The 17,388-nt window shown below is 43.6% G+C and overlaps 1 protein-coding gene and 1 pseudogene across 1 annotated transcript in view; one reads left to right on the top strand and one right to left on the bottom strand.

Moving 5' to 3' along the window:
* Positions 1-2,048, bottom strand: part of CYTH1 (cytohesin 1) — a 215,280-nt gene extending 213,232 nt beyond the window's left edge. The window contains exon 1 of the mRNA XM_074225034.1: positions 1,916-2,048. Within this exon, the coding sequence (XP_074081135.1) occupies positions 1,916-1,934 (19 nt within the window). The 5' untranslated portion in view covers positions 1,935-2,048. The remainder of the gene's footprint in view (positions 1-1,915) is intronic.
* Positions 2,049-5,077: 3,029 nt separating this feature from the next.
* LOC141514316 (alpha-enolase pseudogene) lies at positions 5,078-9,173 on the top strand (annotated as a pseudogene).
* Positions 9,174-17,388: the final 8,215 nt, after the last annotated feature.

The following is a 17,388-nucleotide window of genomic DNA, read 5'->3' as shown; positions in this document are numbered from 1 at the left end:
TTAAGGGGATTTCCAGAACACAAAAGGGAACAGGCTTTAATGAAAATCTTTCATCAAAACCTCCCAGGATAGCAATCCCTGTAGAGACCTGACTGTCATCTTTACCATCACCAACAACAACCGTCAAAGGTGTCTAAGCAGACCAATATACCCTTGGAATAGCACTTCCCTGCTTCAAGCCTGACCACTGCTGCCATTTTCCAGAATATAGATTCTACCTGACAATTAATTGCCTCCAAAGCAAAACTATTGAAGATCTTAAAAAAGCAAGAACCAAAATCCTTGGCATTGTCAAATGATTCAACACCTGAAAAAAACTAGTTTTATCACGGAAAATGGCATTAAAGGAGATGGATTACCATTTGTTTTGCTGCCGGACCCTTGAGAAACCCTGAATCTGCATCATCTCCTGCTACTAAAGCCCAGACATTAAAAGTAAAGACTGCTTTAATCTTTATTTCCTATGTCCAGAGCTTGGGTAATACTTCGCACATAAGAATTATTTAATAAATATACTTCCCTTTATTCATCGATTTTTTTTTTTTGGTTTGTTGCCTAATATCAACTATATTATAGTTATCAACTGTGTTCTGGAAAGGTGAAATTGATAACTAAATTCTTTAAAATGTTACATACTTCTCTTAAAAGGATAAAGAACTGGCCTCTGGTTTCCCTAGTGTAGGGAATTTCCAGACTATAAAGCGCACCAAGTTTAATGAAAATTCTTTGTCAGAGTTGCCCAGGACAGCAACCCCTGTCAAGAAGGGACTCGTCCTCTTTACCACCACCACCAATCTGCCTCATCTTCAAGGAGGAAAATTCCCTCGGGTCGGGACAATTCTTTGCAATTTAGCCTTTGAGGGCTGCAAAGAGCACAGAGAGGTTCGCCAGACCTGCGAGAAGCCCCTATGGGTCAGAGACAGCAGTGAGCCTCCATCTTCCTGATTTTGAAACCAGGTCTCTATGCACTACGCTGGGTTGCCTCACTTCTCTTTCACACACTTCTCACGCCAAATTCACTCTGTCATTTTCCAACTGACATACTTCCTCTAATTTTACAGTTCAAAGCACAACATTTCAAGAAATCTTTTGCAACCCTTTAAATTTCAAACTATCCTGGAGAAACCGAAAGCGAATCATTTTTTCCCCCCAATTTGAGGATTAATCCTCTCTCTGCTTCTCTTGTTCTACTCATTTCCCTATCGGCCGGAGCTGCAGGGGGAAAAAAAAGGCCTGTCGGAAAATGAGGTTAAGAGAGTCCAATCCCAGGTTGTCCACGGACGGGGATGGCCAAACTTTGCCTAACACTGACAAGAAGACGGCCAGGAAAGTTTCTCTCCTTTTCACTCATCTGATGTAAAAAAGAATCACTGGGATCCGGAACAGCTCGTCGGCGCTCCCCCGGGAATCGACGCTGCCCCCCGCAAATCTGACCGCCAAGGGGGAGGCTAGGTCGGGTTGCGGCTACCCCCGTGTGGCACACACACACGTGTGACACACACACACACGTGTGACACACACACACACAAACACAACTTCCACACACCGGAAACTGACGGGGAAGAGCGAGAATTCGGAATAAACAACAGCGATCTCCGCATCTTCACCTAGAAAAAGCAGCCCCCCATCACGAAGGTCCGATTTCTTAGCACAAATGACGGCTGCCCTCCCTCCTCCGGCCCCCAGGGCCCCGGCGGCGGTCAGGGGCGGGCGGGGGCTGCCCGCCTCGGGCCCGGGGGGCGCCCTGGGGCTCGGCCCCCTCCGGGGCTCCGGCCCCGGGCCGCGGCTCGCGCGCTGCTCTCGCCCCAGAAGGGGCGCCGGGCCCGGGGGCGCCTCCCCGTCCCCCGGCCCGCGGAGCCCGGCCGGAGGCCGGCGGGGCAGCCGCGGCTGGGCCGGGGCCGCGGGCGGCACTCACCGAAGTCTTCTTCCTCCATGGCGGCGCTTCGGCGGAGCCGGGCCCCGGGATCCAGCGCCCAGCCGGCTCGGCCCGGGCGGCGGCTGCTGTCCCGCCGGCGGCGGCGGCGGCCCCGGCTCGGGCTTCTGGACCCCGCCCCTCCTCCGAGGCGCCCGCCCGCCAGCCTGCCCGCTCGCCGGCTCGCTCGCTCCCGGAGTCGCGGCACGCGCGCAGGCGCGCCCCCGGGCCCGGCCCCGCCCCTTCCTCCCCTGCGCCGCGAGCGGGCGCGAGCCGAGGGGCGCGAGCCGAGGGGCGCGCGCCGGGCGGGAGTGAGCAGCGCGCCCCCGCTCTCGTCACCACATAAAGAGAGGCGAAACGCTCCGCCCGGAGGTGTTGGGCAAGAGCGCTCCAAAGGGGCGGGGGCCGCGCGGGGAGCCCAGGGCGCCGGCACGTGAGGCGGCCTGGAGCGGGCAGTGAGGAGCCCCGGAGCCGGCAGTGAGGCGGCCCGGAGCGGACAGTGAGGAGGCCCGGAGCCGGCAGTGAGGAGCCCCGGAGCGGGCACGTGAGGAGCCCCGGAGCCGGCAGTGAGGCGGCCCCGGAGCCGGCAGTGAGGAGCCCCGGAGCGGGCAGTGAGGCGGCCCCGGAGCCGGCAGTGAGGCGGCCCCGGAGCCGGCAGTGAGGCGGCCCCGGAGCCGGCAGTGAGGCGGCCCCGGAGCCGGCAGTGAGGCGGCCCCGGAGCGGGCAGTGAGGCGGCCCCGGAGCCGGCAGTGAGGCGGCCCCGGAGCCGGCAGTGAGGCGGCCCCGGAGCCGGCAGTGAGGAGGGCCGGAGCGGACAGTGAGGAGGCCCGGAGCCGGCAGTGAGGCAGGCAGTGAGGAGCCCCGGAGCCGGCAGTGAGGCGGCCCCGGAGCCGGCAGTGAGGCGGCCCCGGAGCGGACAGTGAGGAGGCCCGGAGCCGGCAGTGAGGCGGCCCCGGAGCGGACAGTGAGGAGGCCCGGAGCCGGCAGTGAGGCGGCCCGGAGCGGACAGTGAGGAGGCCCGGAGCCGGCAGTGAGGAGCCCCGGAGCGGGCACGTGAGGAGCCCCGGAGCGGACAGTGAGGAGGCCCCGGAGCCGGCAGTGAGGCGGCCTGGAGCGGGCAGTGAGGAGCCCCGGAGCCGGCAGTGAGGCGGCCCCGGAGCCGGCAGTGAGGCGGCCCCGGAGCCGGCAGTGAGGAGGGCCGGAGCGGACAGTGAGGAGGCCCGGAGCCGGCAGTGAGGCAGGCAGTGAGGAGCCCCGGAGCCGGCAGTGAGGCGGCCCCGGAGCGGGCAGTGAGGCGGCCCCGGAGCGGACAGTGAGGCGGCCCCGGAGCCGCCCGCGCGAAGGCCGGGAGAGGAGGCGCCCCGAGCTGCGGGCACCCAGGTGGAAGAGCCTGGCGTATCCAGGCGGGCCGGACGGGACTCGAACCCACGCCTTCCTGACCCTCCCCGTTACGCCGACTCTTTCACAAACAAGCCTCGCTGAGAATGGAGAAGTCATCCATCAGAATGAAGAGAGACTGGATGGCGCTTAGTGGCGCGTGAGGAGGAGGAGGAGGAGGAGAGAGCGCCTGCCAGGCCGGAGTCAGGCCCGGGGGGCAGAGGCCTCAGTGCCAAAGAGGGCGCGGCGGGGGACAAAGTGTGAGGAACCAGGACTAAGTTAGGAGAAGCTTTGACGTCCAGACAGAGAGCCTGGGCACTGAAGCCCGGGACCCAAGTGGCAACAGGGCAACAGGCTTGGCACCGATCCAAGTCTGGGCCACGAGGACCCGCATCAGAGGGGCTGCCGGGCAGAAGGCGGGGAAGAGACTTGGGAGGTGCTGCCAAGGCGGCATCCGCAGGCCTTCGTGGCGGCCTGGATATGGGAGGGAGTCGAGGCGGACTCCAGAGCCCGGGGTCCCAGCGGATGTGAAGATGATGTCGCTTTCTCCGCGACTAGGGAAGTTGGCGGGGAGCAGAGGGTTTGGGGGGAAGATACTAAGTCCGGCTTTGGACGGATGTTCAAGATCCAGTCAAGAAGCGTCAAAGGAGACAGAAGCTGAGATGGACCAGGTCAGGAAAGAGCGCTGGTTCCCTAGATCGGAAAACCCTCAGCTTAAGAAATGGACACCAGATTCAGGAGAGTTGAGGAGGTCACCACCGGGCGAGGCGACACCGAGGGAGAAGAGAGCGCCCAACGCAAGCCCGAGCTGGCCGGGAGACTGAGGGGCCACATAGGCAGGAGGAGAACCCGGAGAAGTGGTGCCTTGAAAACTAGAGACAAAAGAGGACCGAGAAGGAAGAAATAATCAATAGTGTCAAAGCCTGGCGCAGTGGAGGACCTGAGTTCAAATGCGACCCAGCTGTGTGGCCTTGGGCAAGCCACTTGACTGCATCGCCTTGCAAAAACTAAAAAAAGTGCCAAAGTCTGGTGAAAGCTCAAAAAGGATGAGGGTTGAAGAAGAAAAAAGGCTATTAGATTTGACGGTTAAGAAGCCATTGGTGGGGGCAGCTAGGTGGGTAGTGGATAAAGCACCGGTCCTGGAGTCAGGAGTACCTGAGTTCAAATCCGGCTTCAGACACTTAATAATCACCTAGCTGTGTGGCCTTGGGCAAGCCACCCAACCCTGTTTGCCTTACAAAAAAAAACTAAAAAAAAGAGGCCATTGGCAACTTTGGAGAAAGGAGTTTTGGAGGGATAATTAATTTAGAAGCTGGATTGTAAGAAATTAAGAAGTTAGAGGCACCAATTTTGGACAGTCTTTTAGCCACAAAGGCTAGAGGAAATTTAGGATGATATTTATTGGAAATAGAAGGATCAAATGAAGATTGATTAAGAATGGGGGAGACACAAGTATATTTGTAGACAGTAGTAGTATTTGTAGTAAATATACAGGACTACATTTGTAGGCAGTGAAGTAAGAACCAGTAGACTTCTGGTTCTTCTGAAAATAAGGAAAAGGGATACCAGGATGACAGAGGGGGAAATTTGTTGAAGAAAATAGGATGGAATAGAAATCTTGAGTAGATTAAGTCTTGATTAGGAGTAAAGCTATCTTATGTGAAATAGGAATAAAGGAGGAAAAAGGAGTCAGAAGACATGAATGATAAGTGATTAGGAAGAAGGGAAAAGTAGGAGCTCACTGTGAATGTCTTCAATCTATAAAATATGAGGCAATGTTCTCAGCTGTGAGAGTGGGAGGGGAAGGGAGGGAGCCATAGGGGGCCTGAGGACAGATAAGAGGTTTGGAAGCTCCTCTGTGGAAAGGGAGTTGATAAAGAAGGTATAGTTAGGATTGCCTAACAGCCGGTTGACCCCAGCCAAGACTGTAATTTAAATTTGTAGTGGATGCAATCAGAATGATTTCATGACTTTCATTCATGAAAGAAGTGAAGAAAGAGGAGGATGGTGGGAATGATCTAAGAGTAAAGTTTGGCAGGGTACAATCAGGAAGATAAAGGGGCTAGGGACTCAAGAGAATAGAATTTAGTTGGTTCACCAAGGGATCAAATGTGGAAAAGAAGAAAGAGTGGCTAGTGAAGGAGCGATGACCTGGGAGAGAATTGAGGGGGCCTAAGGGATCAGAATTCACATATGGACATAAAGTAGTTTTACAAGGGAAGGTAGAGGGAAACATGGAAAGGCAATAGATTATGGTCAGATAAGGGGATTTTTTAAGTTCAGATTTGTCCTTAGACACTTATATGATCATGGGCAAGTTACTAACCTGTTTGTCAATGGCAAACCATTCCAATATCCTTGCCAATAAAACCCCAATTGGGGTCACAAAAAGTTGGACAAGACAAACAACTAAACAACAATAAACAAAAAAAGGGGATTTCAGAATTCCTGAACATGGAAGAAGTAAATTTGTGGCAAGATGGCAAGATCAAGGATATGACCATTTTTTTCTTGTTCAGTTCTTGGCAAAGAACAGACTGGATCTAAATTCAGATCTTTATTCCAGGACCAGTAATCCTCCTGTTCTGTGGCAGTCACCATACTTTAGCAATTTAAGAACAAACATTTTTTTAAGCACCAGTATTTTTTAATTCAACTTTCTAGGCGTTTGACTAAGTTAAAGGGAAGAGATTGTTATTATCTAGCTTTCATTTTCCCAGAGGTCCAAAGACATCACTTGCTGTGAATTGAATTTGTGAGGCAGAGTTGCACAAAGTCACCAGGCTTGCTTTCTCATCTCGAGACTTTGAAGTCTAGTGGCAAGACAAAAAAAAAAAGTCAAGAATGACTGGCAATGGTTTGGGATTCTGAATGACACTGTCATCCTCAATGTCTGTCTAAGTGCTCCAACAGAATCTGCTTCAGCCACTTTCATGGCTTTTGGGAACAAACCATGCTCTTCTGCCCATTCCTGAAATGGAGTGCTGGGTTGACTTCACATGCTTGGGGGGAACATCCCCCTAATTCACCAACAGTTTTGAGGTCTGTTGGTTACCCTCAACCTGGTTTAGCCATCTGCTGTGACAGTTTCCCCAGCACATGCTATAGCTTTTTGGAGTCATGTGAGAGATGGTTGATGGGTGTACACCAAAGGTGAACAGGTGAATGAGCAGGCCTGAAAAGAGTCCAGCAAATCTTCACATCAGAGGTGCTAGCTCTCCCTAAACATTCCCACAAGAACACTTCTCCAACTCTGCCTGTTTTATTTCCTATCTCTTCTAAGGCAGTTCTCTATAAACTTGGGGATGGGGGGAAGAGGGGAGGACAACCTTTTTTTTTCTGCCAAAGGCCAGAACTTAAAATTTAGCTTGCTATATTTCATTAAACATTTAATTAATTATCCCTCTGCCTCTCTCCTCTGAATCCCGTGGAGCCAGCCCCATCAGAAATTCAGCATGTCGATTTTGAAGATCATTGCAAGAGAGATCTTTGACTCTCATGGAAACCCCACCATTGAAGTTGATCCCTACACTTCAAAAGGTCTCTTCAGAGCTGCTGTGCCCAGTGGGCTTCTACTGGCATCCATGAAGCCCTGGAGCTCCGAGACAATTATAAGACCCGCTATATGGGGAAAGGTGTCTCAAAAGCAGTTAAGCACATCAATAAAACTATTGCCCCGACCCTGATTAGCAAGAAACTGAATGTTGTGGAGCAGGAGAAGATTGACAGATTGATGATAGAGATGGATGGTTCTGAGAATAAATCTAAATTTGGAGCAAATGCCATATTGGGAGTATCTCTGGCTGTTTGTAAGGCTGGGGCTGCAGAGAAAAGTGTCTCCTTGTTCTGCTATATTGCTGATCTTGCAGACAATGAAGAAATCCTGCCAGTTCCAGCCTTCAGTGTGATCAATGGTGGCTCCCATGCTGGTAACAAGCTAGCAATGCAAGAGTTCATGATCCTCCCTGTTGGGGCATCAAATTTCAAGGAGGCCATGCGCATTGGAGCTGAGGTCTACCACAACCTGAAGAATGTGATTAAGAAGAAATCTGGACAGGATGCCACCAATGTAGGAGATGAAGGTAGCTTTGCTCCTAACATCCTGGAGAATAAAGAAGCTCTGGAGCTGCTGAAGGAAGCGATTGGCAAGGCTGGCTATACTGACAAGGTTGTAATTGGCATGGATGTTGCTGCTTCTGAATTCTTCCGGTCTGGGAAATATGACTCGGACTTCCAAGTCTCCTAATGATCCCAGCAGATACATCTCACCTGTCAAGCTTGGGGACCTTTACAAGAGCTTCATCTGGAACTATCCAGTGGTGTCTATTGAAGATCCCTTTAACCAGGATGATTGGGAAGCTTGGAAGAATTTTACTGAAACTGCAGGCATCCAGGTTGTAGGGGATGATCTCACAGTGACCAATCCCAAGCACATTGAAAAGGCTGTGAATGAGAAAGCTTGCAATTGCCTCCTGCTCAAAGTGAACCAGATTGGCTCTGTGACTGAATCTCTCCAGGAGTGCAAGCTGGCCCAGTCCAATGGGTGGGGAGTAATGGTTTCCCATCCTTCTGGAGAGACTGAAGATACCTTCATTGCAGACCTGGTGGTGGGTCTCTGCACTGGGCAGATCAAGACTGGGGCCCCCTGCCGATCTGAGCATTTGGCCAAGTATAACCAAATTCTCAGAATTGAGGAAGAACTGAGCAGCAAGGCTAAATTCACTGGAAGGAACTTCAGAAACCCTCGGGCCAAGTAAGCTCCATGACCATGAAGCCTCAGAGCTAGTAGGCAACAGTCTCCTCAGTAGAAGCCCTCCAAAGAATGGGCAGCACCAAGTAGTAGACTAGTTTTGTTTTGGGGATGGGGGCTCTCTCTTCCACCTTTCTGTGTTCTCACTGCTTCTTTCAAACTGTCTTACCAGAGATAGTACCTGATCATTTGGTCCTTTTTTTGGAAGACCTCATCTTGTGACTGGGTAGAATGATCTATTCTCACCCCCACCCTCACTGTTGATGTGCAGAGTCATATACTTGTGATGCAGCCCCCCAACAAGCCCACGGGCCAGATCCTTTAGTAGCTTCTATGTACAGAATAAAAGTATTCAGTAATCCACTGGGGAAAAAAACATTTAATTAATTGACCCCTAAAAATCTCCTAGATTTATTGAATTTCAAGTCCTACCTGCTGTTGCCTTGGCAGTGCTAGACCAAATGATTTCACTAGTTTTACAAAACCCTTGGTTCTGACATTCCTGTCCTGGTCTTTTTAATCAATCAATAAACATTTTTAAGCATCTATTATAATCCTTGACTTCAAGGGGCTTACATCTATCAGCAAATAAATAAAAATTATACATAAATGTTACATATAAAATAAACATAAACCAAAATATATGTAAAATTTGTACAAGGTGTTTTGAAGGGAGAGGCAGGAACAGTTGGAGGGAATTAGAAAAGTCCTCACTTAGGAGACAGTGAAGAATTCCAAATGGTAGAGGTGAGGAAGGAGGGCATTACAGGCTTGGGAAACAATTTTTTTCAGCCAATTTCCCCAGTTATCTTTAATGATGTAATCTAAGGCAACCCCTTAGATTCTAGTTCTTTTTCTCACTTTTACTACTACTTTCAGCATCAAAAATTTTGTTTTGTTTGCATTTATTTTCAGGTCTTTATTATCCTCTTCAACTTCTCCCATTCATTATCCCCACTTGTTTCCCTGTTACAGGTACACCTTTACATCAAAATGTGTGTGTGTGTGTGTGTGTGTGTGTATTCAACCATCATACATCTGATGCCAGTCTTTTCCATATTACCCTCTATTTGTATATTCTTCTCACATATGTCAATTATGAGCAGTCATACAGGTTTCTACAATTGTTCAAATAAATTTATCTTCCTAAGTTTCTCTGTTCCCTTGTTTTTATTTCAAAGTTCCTAATCCTCTCTGGTCTTTTAATTAGAAATCCTTGATCATTTTAATTTTTTCCTCTGGAGATTTTATTTTCATTTTTTTAATTTTTATTTTTCTAAATATTGATTTAGTCCATGTGAAAAATCCATTTTTTCCTTTGAGTCTCAACTTGCCCATTTTGATACTAGTGAATATTTTTTTTATTTACTCATATCTCTTAATTCCTGAATTAAAGCTTTGTGCCACAACCAGGCTGTGCTTTTTAATGAAGTTTTGGGTGGGGTGGTCAACCCTGCTTGATCTCAATATGGATTCCATGGGTTTTTGTCACTCTGGAGGCAGGTTCACCTGGGTCTTAGAGGATTAGATCTTCAAGGCTCTCTCTTGACACCTTAGGCTAGTTTGTAAGGGACCTCAGTTCCCCTGGGCAGAGGCTGTTCTGCTCTGGCTCTAAGCTGATTGGCATTCCATTGAACCTGATTTGCTTCCTACTGCTGCACCTCAAGACTTTTAAGATCTCCAACCTATGTTTTCTCAAGGAATAAGAGAACCCTAAATTTATTTAAAAAAAAAAAACTGGTCACTTAGGGGCAGCTAGGTAGCTCAGTGGATAGAGCATCCGTCCTGGAGTCAGGAGTACCTGAGTTCAAATCTGGCCTCAGACACTTAATAATTACCTAGCTGTGTGGCCTTGGGCAAGCCACTTAACCCCATTTGCCTTGCAAAAACCTAAAAAAGAAAAAACTGGTCACTTGGAGCTTTCCTCATGCCTGCTAACTTTTTTGTGAATCCTAGGATAAATAGTCACTATAGTTACTCACTGGATTTCTTATCATCATCTGTTTGTTGACAACTTCAGAATTTTGGTAGAATGAGAGGTGGGTAAGATACCTTGTGTTGAGACAGCCATCTTGTCAGGAAGCTAATATATTTTTAAAAAAAAAACATGTTATATATAACAAAAATTCATGATGTCTTGTTTAATCATCTTTTTCTGTTCTATGCAGATTAAAATATTTACTTGTTCATAATTAAAAAAGAAAATTAAAAAAACCAAGAATATTGTTTACATGAGTCATATTAGAATTCCAAGTCAGCAAAGGAATTTAGGTTCTTTCTTATGTTGGGAATTCACTCCCTTTTTTGTTATTCTCAGGGGTGTGCTGGAGCCAGTCTTGAGAGCCCATAGTTAAATTTTCAGGGTAACCATTTACAGCTTCAGAAATCCCAGATTCAAAGCTGGACTTGATTTATTGTTTTGTTGTTAGTCTATACTTAAGAAAGTGTTAATGGTGCAGATTAAATTTAAAAGTGAGAGTTCATACATTCCCCCCACCCCACCCCAAGCCTTGTTAAACATTTACCAGGACATCTCTACATTGCTCTATAAGGATGATGTGAACTCAGCTTATACTGTAGTACAAGGCTTAAGAAATGAAGGAAATCATCATCAGGCTGGTGGCTGGTAAATATTTGTATAGCTTGTGAATCGATTTGCCTCCATTATCTCATTTGAGCCTCATGACACCATAGTTATTCTCAGGAGAGAAAACAAGCAAAATAATAATTGAGTAACTTTGCCTTCTGTTATTGTTCTGAATGCCCTTCTTTGATCCTCCTCTTTCCTCTTCTAGGTTTTTTAAAATCTCTTTTCCATCCTCTGAGCTAAATGCTAAAGCATTCCTAATTCTATTCTTTAAATACAGTGACACTTTTATATTAATTTTCTTTTACCTAACTTGACTTATATATCATTTAAAAGATTCTATGTTGGGGGCAGCTAGGTGGCGCAGTGGATAAAGCACAGGCCCTGGAGTCAGGAGTACCTAGGTTCAAATCTGGTCTCAGACACTTAATAATTACCTAGCTCTGTGGCCTTAGGCAAGCCACTTAACCCCATCTCCCTTGCAAAAACCTAAAAAAAATTAAAAAATAAAAATAAATACAAAAGATTCTATGTTGGATAACAAAACTGAATGTTGCCAAATAACAATGACTAAGCTTAAAAAGAGTTATGAGAAGGTACTTCCCCCATCCTTACAGAGATAGGGGATTCTGGGGTGGAACATTGTAAAAAATTCTTTGATATTTTGGTTAGTTTCATGGAACTTTGGGTTTCCCCGCTCCCCAACCATCTTTTCCTATTTGCTTACAGGTTTATCTCCTCTCTGGGAGGTGATGTAAAAACAAATGATACTGATGTAGCCTACCCTGGGCAGGCTTCCAGGAACTAATTGCATTGCCCTCTGGGAGGTGGTAGTTCCTTATTATGGGGAATCTAGGGCAGCAGTGGGGATAAAATGTCAGGCCTGGAATCAGGAAGACTCATCTTCATAAGTTTAAATTGGACACCATGTGACCCTAGACAAGTCACTTAAACCTGTTTGCCTTACTTCTTCATCTGTAAAATGAACTAGAAAAGGAATGGCAAACCATTCCAGTATCTTTGTAAAAAAAAAAATACAAATGATGTAGAGTCGGACAAGACTGAACAATAATAACAAAGAAAGGATTTTTGAAGGATTTGGGACTGGATGTTAGAAGATCTAACAGCCTCTGAATTTGCTGGAAAGATAGACCCAGATTGGTTCTGGCCAGAATTCTAAATGACAGACCAATAAAAGAGTATACCAAAGAAAGCCTGTTGAATGGGCTGGGGGTAAAGATGAAGGCAAAATATTCAAAGAGCTGATGAGCTTAATCATCTTTGTGCCCTATTTCCCAATTAAGGTACTTGTTCATAATGAGTTTCTTCTATGAAGACTCCTGCTTATGTTACTTCCCACTTCCTCCCCTGGGGAAGAGTTTCAATAGGGAAGTTAAAGAAATAAACCTAATTTTACATCCCTCATAATTCTGAAATCTTTGTCTTGTTAATTATTCACTGGGCTCAATACCAACTTCATCAATGAGGGTCCAAACAACTGGGAAATGTATCTGTATACTAAAAAGAAAAACAGAACTGGTACCATAGGCTTATTAATTATATGTATTGCGAAGAACCCCAGATACCTCTGACTCATTGAGAAGAGTTTGAAGTTAGGGAAAAAAGAATGTCTTCAAGATGGGAAGAAGTTGAAAGTAAAATGAAGGTTACACAAGGTGAAGTGTTTCTACATCCAATGAATTCTAAAATAACTGAAAACAGCAACCAGCAGCTCAGCCTAGAAGCAATGTATATATGGATGTCCTCCCCAAATTTGAAAATATATTTTTAGTGAATGAAGGAGGGTGCTTATTAATATCACTGAGTGGAAATTAAGAACAGGCTTCAAGATCCTGGCAAGTTGCTTCTACTGACACATACTTGTGTTAAGGCCTGGGCGACACCTTACATTGAATATCATCAATTCTCAACTCATAAGTGAAGGATTGAACTAGATTTCCAAGTTTTTTAAGATTCTTAATTTTCCTATTTTTAGGTACTCATTTATGGTGGTGGTACACAAATTACTTGGGACAAGCAATAATTCTAATTTGGTTTTATTATATGATATAATGGTCATATGTAGGTAAGCGTCAACTGACAAAGACTTAGACCTTGACCATATAAAACCAGATTTCTTTACCCTTTTTAGTTTTCATTTGGGTGTTAGATTTTCTTCCATTTTGATATATTTTGTTCTCTTGTATCTTTAATTCTCAGGTTACATAATCTAAGAGTTATAACTTTAGATTCTTAGATATTGAATTAGGTGTTATATATTATGTGTGAGAAGGTCTCAAGTGCAAAGGAAAGTTCAATTTAAAATGGAAAAACTGAAATCATTACAGCAAAGTAACCTAAACAATCTTCAGAAAACAAGTCCTTCAGAAGGACCTGGCTTCTGGAGAAAATGTCATTGGTTCCTCTACAATGGAGTGGACAAGTGGAAGACCAGCTAGATAACTGAGAGAAAAAATATCAACTGGTTGTTGATATGAAGAAAATATTCATGTCATGGGCTACACCATACCATAGTGAAATTGAAAAAAAGGTAATGTTCATAGTTGAAACTCATTCTTTCATTGAATACTATACCAAAAACTGTCAGAAACTGTCCAGGGAAGCCTGCAAGATTCGGGCATCTTCATTAAATTGTAAAATATCCACTTTCCCTCCCCTCCCCCATAGAAAACCAATCCATGTTGGGGATTTTTTCTTTGCAGTTTTCCTGTAAGTCTTGTTCCTCAGTGGGAATTATGAAATCTGATAAATGTATTGATATTTTGAGATGTAGAATTATTCTAAATTATAGAAATTCCAAGTGGAAATGGAATATTATATGTGCTTTTCATCATTATCTAAGTGATAGAGACAAACCTGCTTCAGTAGTCTGGGAACTTGTATGATTTAAATCCTTTTGAAAACTATTGGCTATTTTCAAGATTAACCATGGAAAAATGAACTTTATCAAAGGTAGACAATGTCCAGTGTGATAAAAATGTGATTTCATGATGAAAAATTAAACCAGGATTTTGTGTACTCAAAATTACAATTATAGAAAAGATATACGGAATAGTAAGTATTTAAATTACATAAAATTTTAAGCTTTATATCTGTCAATAAATTATTTCATTTTCACTTAAATTTGAGCACCACTGTTAAGACTGAAATGAAACCTGTTTCTATCCAGCTGTCACCAATTGTTCCCCTGCCATCCAGCTGGTCTCTTGACACAGCTCAAATTCTTATTTCAAATAGGGTAGTTATTGTATTAGCTTATGCTCTAATTCACTTAAAAGGCTTCATGTGATGGGGGGGAACATTCTAGCTTAGAGAAGACAGCAAGGAGAGCAACTGGTATATGCAACGAAGGTCATCAAGTTTTTAAGGAACGCTGTTTGCTCTGAGAATACCCTAAAATACATTAAATTGGCTACAAACTTTTTATTGAAGATTTTCAAGGTTTAAATACCTTAACTATCTTAATGAAAGTTTCAAATCATAGCCATCTGCCAGAGGAACTCTACACATACACACAGAGTAATTAAAAATGAAAAGAGAAACTTTATGCACTATCAATTTCTAAGCATTTCAGTCTGGAAAAATGCTTCAATTATTTTCTGATTCTCAGCATTTAGGATGAGGTAACCATAAGTGAAATACTAAATAGAGCTAATCAATTAAAGTGTATTAGCATTAAGTATAGTCAGATTTTGAATTTTTATTAGATATTATAGATCTAAAATATATGATATAGCTATATTTTATAGGTGAACCCATATATATTATAGATGCGAATGCCTCTAACATAAAACAGCTGGCCTCTGTGTCATAAATAGATATCTGATCTTGAGTTTTTCTTTGAGATGTCTAGTGTTGTGGACTCTTCCCCAAAAATGGTTATTATCTCTAGCATATCTCTAAATACTAGAAATCTAGAAGTATCTCAAAGAAAGGATAACAGTCTGCTTATACTTATCAGTTTGGTTGGTCTCAATAAACACTAGGTACATAAAAGATAATCCTAATTGGTTAGTAAACCTTTTTATCATAGTCCTCAGTAAATGGAAAATCAGGAAAGTTAAACAGATTAGTGTAGGGGAAAGGATATTTGAGTAGATGAGCTCTTTGCCAGTAGATAAAAATTTTGGCTCAATTAAGCATAAAATAGCTTCATCAGAGAAATAAGTCCTTGGCAGTCTCCAGAGTCGAAGGCAATGGGAATCCAGGGACATCCTGGGTGATAGCTTCTCTATATACTTGTAGCTTCCCAACTTTCTCCCTTACTGCAAATATGTAGCACCACCCATGCTGGTTTCTCAGGAAACTGCTCCAGGCTTAGGTAGAAGCAAGTATTTACTATGTATTTACTAGTATTTACTATGAACCAAGATGTCTCCTACAGAACCAGATCCAAGTGATGTTTACAAATACATTCTCCTAACTGCCAAAATCATCTCAAAGATAAGGCAATAATACTCTGACAACATAACACACACAAGGCACCCAGAGTAAAGCCTGTGCACTTTTGAGCTGTTTCTCGCTGGCTCTCTCTCCCCCTCTCCTTCTACCTCCCCCTCCTGCCCCCCCCCCCCCATGAAAATTGAAATGGCAGTAAATCATAGAATTACAGAATGTCAGATAAGGTAAGAAACTTTAGAAATCATCTATTCTTTTTACAGATGAGAAAACTCAAACTGAGCAGTTTTATGTGAATCAGGGTCATAAGGCACAGCTGAACCTAGTACACAGGTCTCCTAGTTTCTGCTCTAATGCTTTTTTCTAATCCCAGTTGTTTTAATCACTTAACTAGTGAATGAAGGAGGGTACTTATTAACAACAACACTACTTTCATTTTTCTGTAATTTTTTTTTATTAAAGATATTATTTGAGTTTTACAATTTTCTCCCAATCTTGCTTCCCTCCCCCCACCCTCACCCCACAGATAGCACTCCGTCAGTCTTTACTTTGTTTCCATGTTGTACCTTGCTCCAAATTGGGTGTGATGAGAGAGAAATCATATCCTTAAAGAGAACAGAATTCTCAGAGGTAACCAGATCAGACAATAAGATATGTTTTTTTTTTCCCAAATTAAAGGGAATAGTCCTTGTACTTTGTTCAAACTCCACAGCTCCTTATCTGGATACAGCTGGCACTCTCCATTGCAGACAGCCCAAAATTGTTCCTGATTGTTGCACTGATGGAATGAGCAAGTCCAAGGTTGAACATCACTCCCATGTTGCTGTTAGGGTGTTTTCTGTAATTTTTAAACATTTTAAACTTAAATGCAAAATGAGAAAAGGAAAAAAATTGCCATGTACAAACAGAAAATTCAATATAAAACAATAAATTTCCATTTCAAGAAAACCTACATGATAAATTTTTCAAAGCTGCCCAGCTTTTCTTTGCTTCTGCTTCCTTGTTGGTTTTTTTTGTTCTCTGCTGTGTACTTTTTACTCCCTCCCCCTCCTCTTGCCACCCCACTCTAAAGAAGTCTAAAATGAAGCATAGATCTATATACATATTCATAAACATACAAATATATATATATATACACATTCATACATATATTCCACCAGTCACCTGTTTTTCTGAAAGTAGATAGTATCTTTCTTCCTAAGTCCAAGTCTGTTTTTCCTAAATCAATCAGCTCATTTCCTACACAGCATTCCAATCCAATTACATCTTATCTGAGAGATTGTCTTGTGAAAATTTCCCCCCAATTTTCTGCATTCCTCCATTTCTTGGCTATGTTTTATTTCATGAATGTTTTAATTTAAAATAATCAAAATTTTCCTTTTGTACTTCAACAATGCTCTTCCTTGTAAGTTATAGTTTAAGTGATATTGCTATTTCCTGTACATCTTTTTTCCTGGTTTCTTTTAAGTTCTTGACCTTTTGCTCTTCCAAATGAACTTTGTTATAATTTTTTCTAATTCAGTAAAATAATTTTTTTTTAGTAATTTAATTGGGATGAAATTGAATAAATAGGTAAAATTGTCATTTTAAAATTTATATTGGCTTTATCTAACTACCCATGGACAAGAAATTTTACTTCAATTTAGACCTGAATTTATTTGTATAAAAAGTGTTTTATGTAGTTTATGTGTGTTTTGGCAGGTATACTGTATAGTCATTTTAAATGGTCTAAAACAATATTGACTAATTTTGAGTCACTTTTTAATTTTAATATTTTTAGGTTTTTGCAAGGCAATGGGGTTAAGTGGCTTGCCCAAGGCCACACAGCTAATTATTGTCTGAGGTTGCACTTGAACTCAGTGTACCAGACTCACTGTGCCACCTAGCCGCCCCCTCACTTTTAATTAAATCTATTTTAGGGGTGGCTAGGTGGCGTAGTGGATAAAGCACCGGCCTTGTAGTCGGGAGTACCTGGGTTCAAAACCTGTCTCAGACACTTAGTAATTACCTAGCTGTGTGGTCTTGGGCAAGCCACTTAACCCCATTTGCCTTGCAAAAAAAAAACCTAAAAAAAAATAAATCTATTTTAACTTAACTTTATCTTAGATCATACTATTCCTGCTTTTCTTACATAACAAATTCTATTCCTGTCCTTTATTTTATGTTATGTGTGTATTTCTCATTTTTGTTTCCTGAAAGCAACATATTGTTGAATTCAAATTTTTAATCTGCTATCCATGTTTTATGGATAAATTTATCCTATTCACATTCTAAACTACAATTACGTGTGTATTTCCTCCTTTCTATTTTTTCCTCACTATCCTTTTCACCCTATTTACCCTA

Source organism: Macrotis lagotis, chromosome 2 (genome assembly GCF_037893015.1).
Source record: "Macrotis lagotis isolate mMagLag1 chromosome 2, bilby.v1.9.chrom.fasta, whole genome shotgun sequence".
Lineage (NCBI taxonomy): Eukaryota > Metazoa > Chordata > Mammalia > Peramelemorphia > Peramelidae > Macrotis > Macrotis lagotis.
Note: the sequence above shows the minus strand (reverse complement) of the source record. Positions and strands in the feature narration are given on the sequence as shown.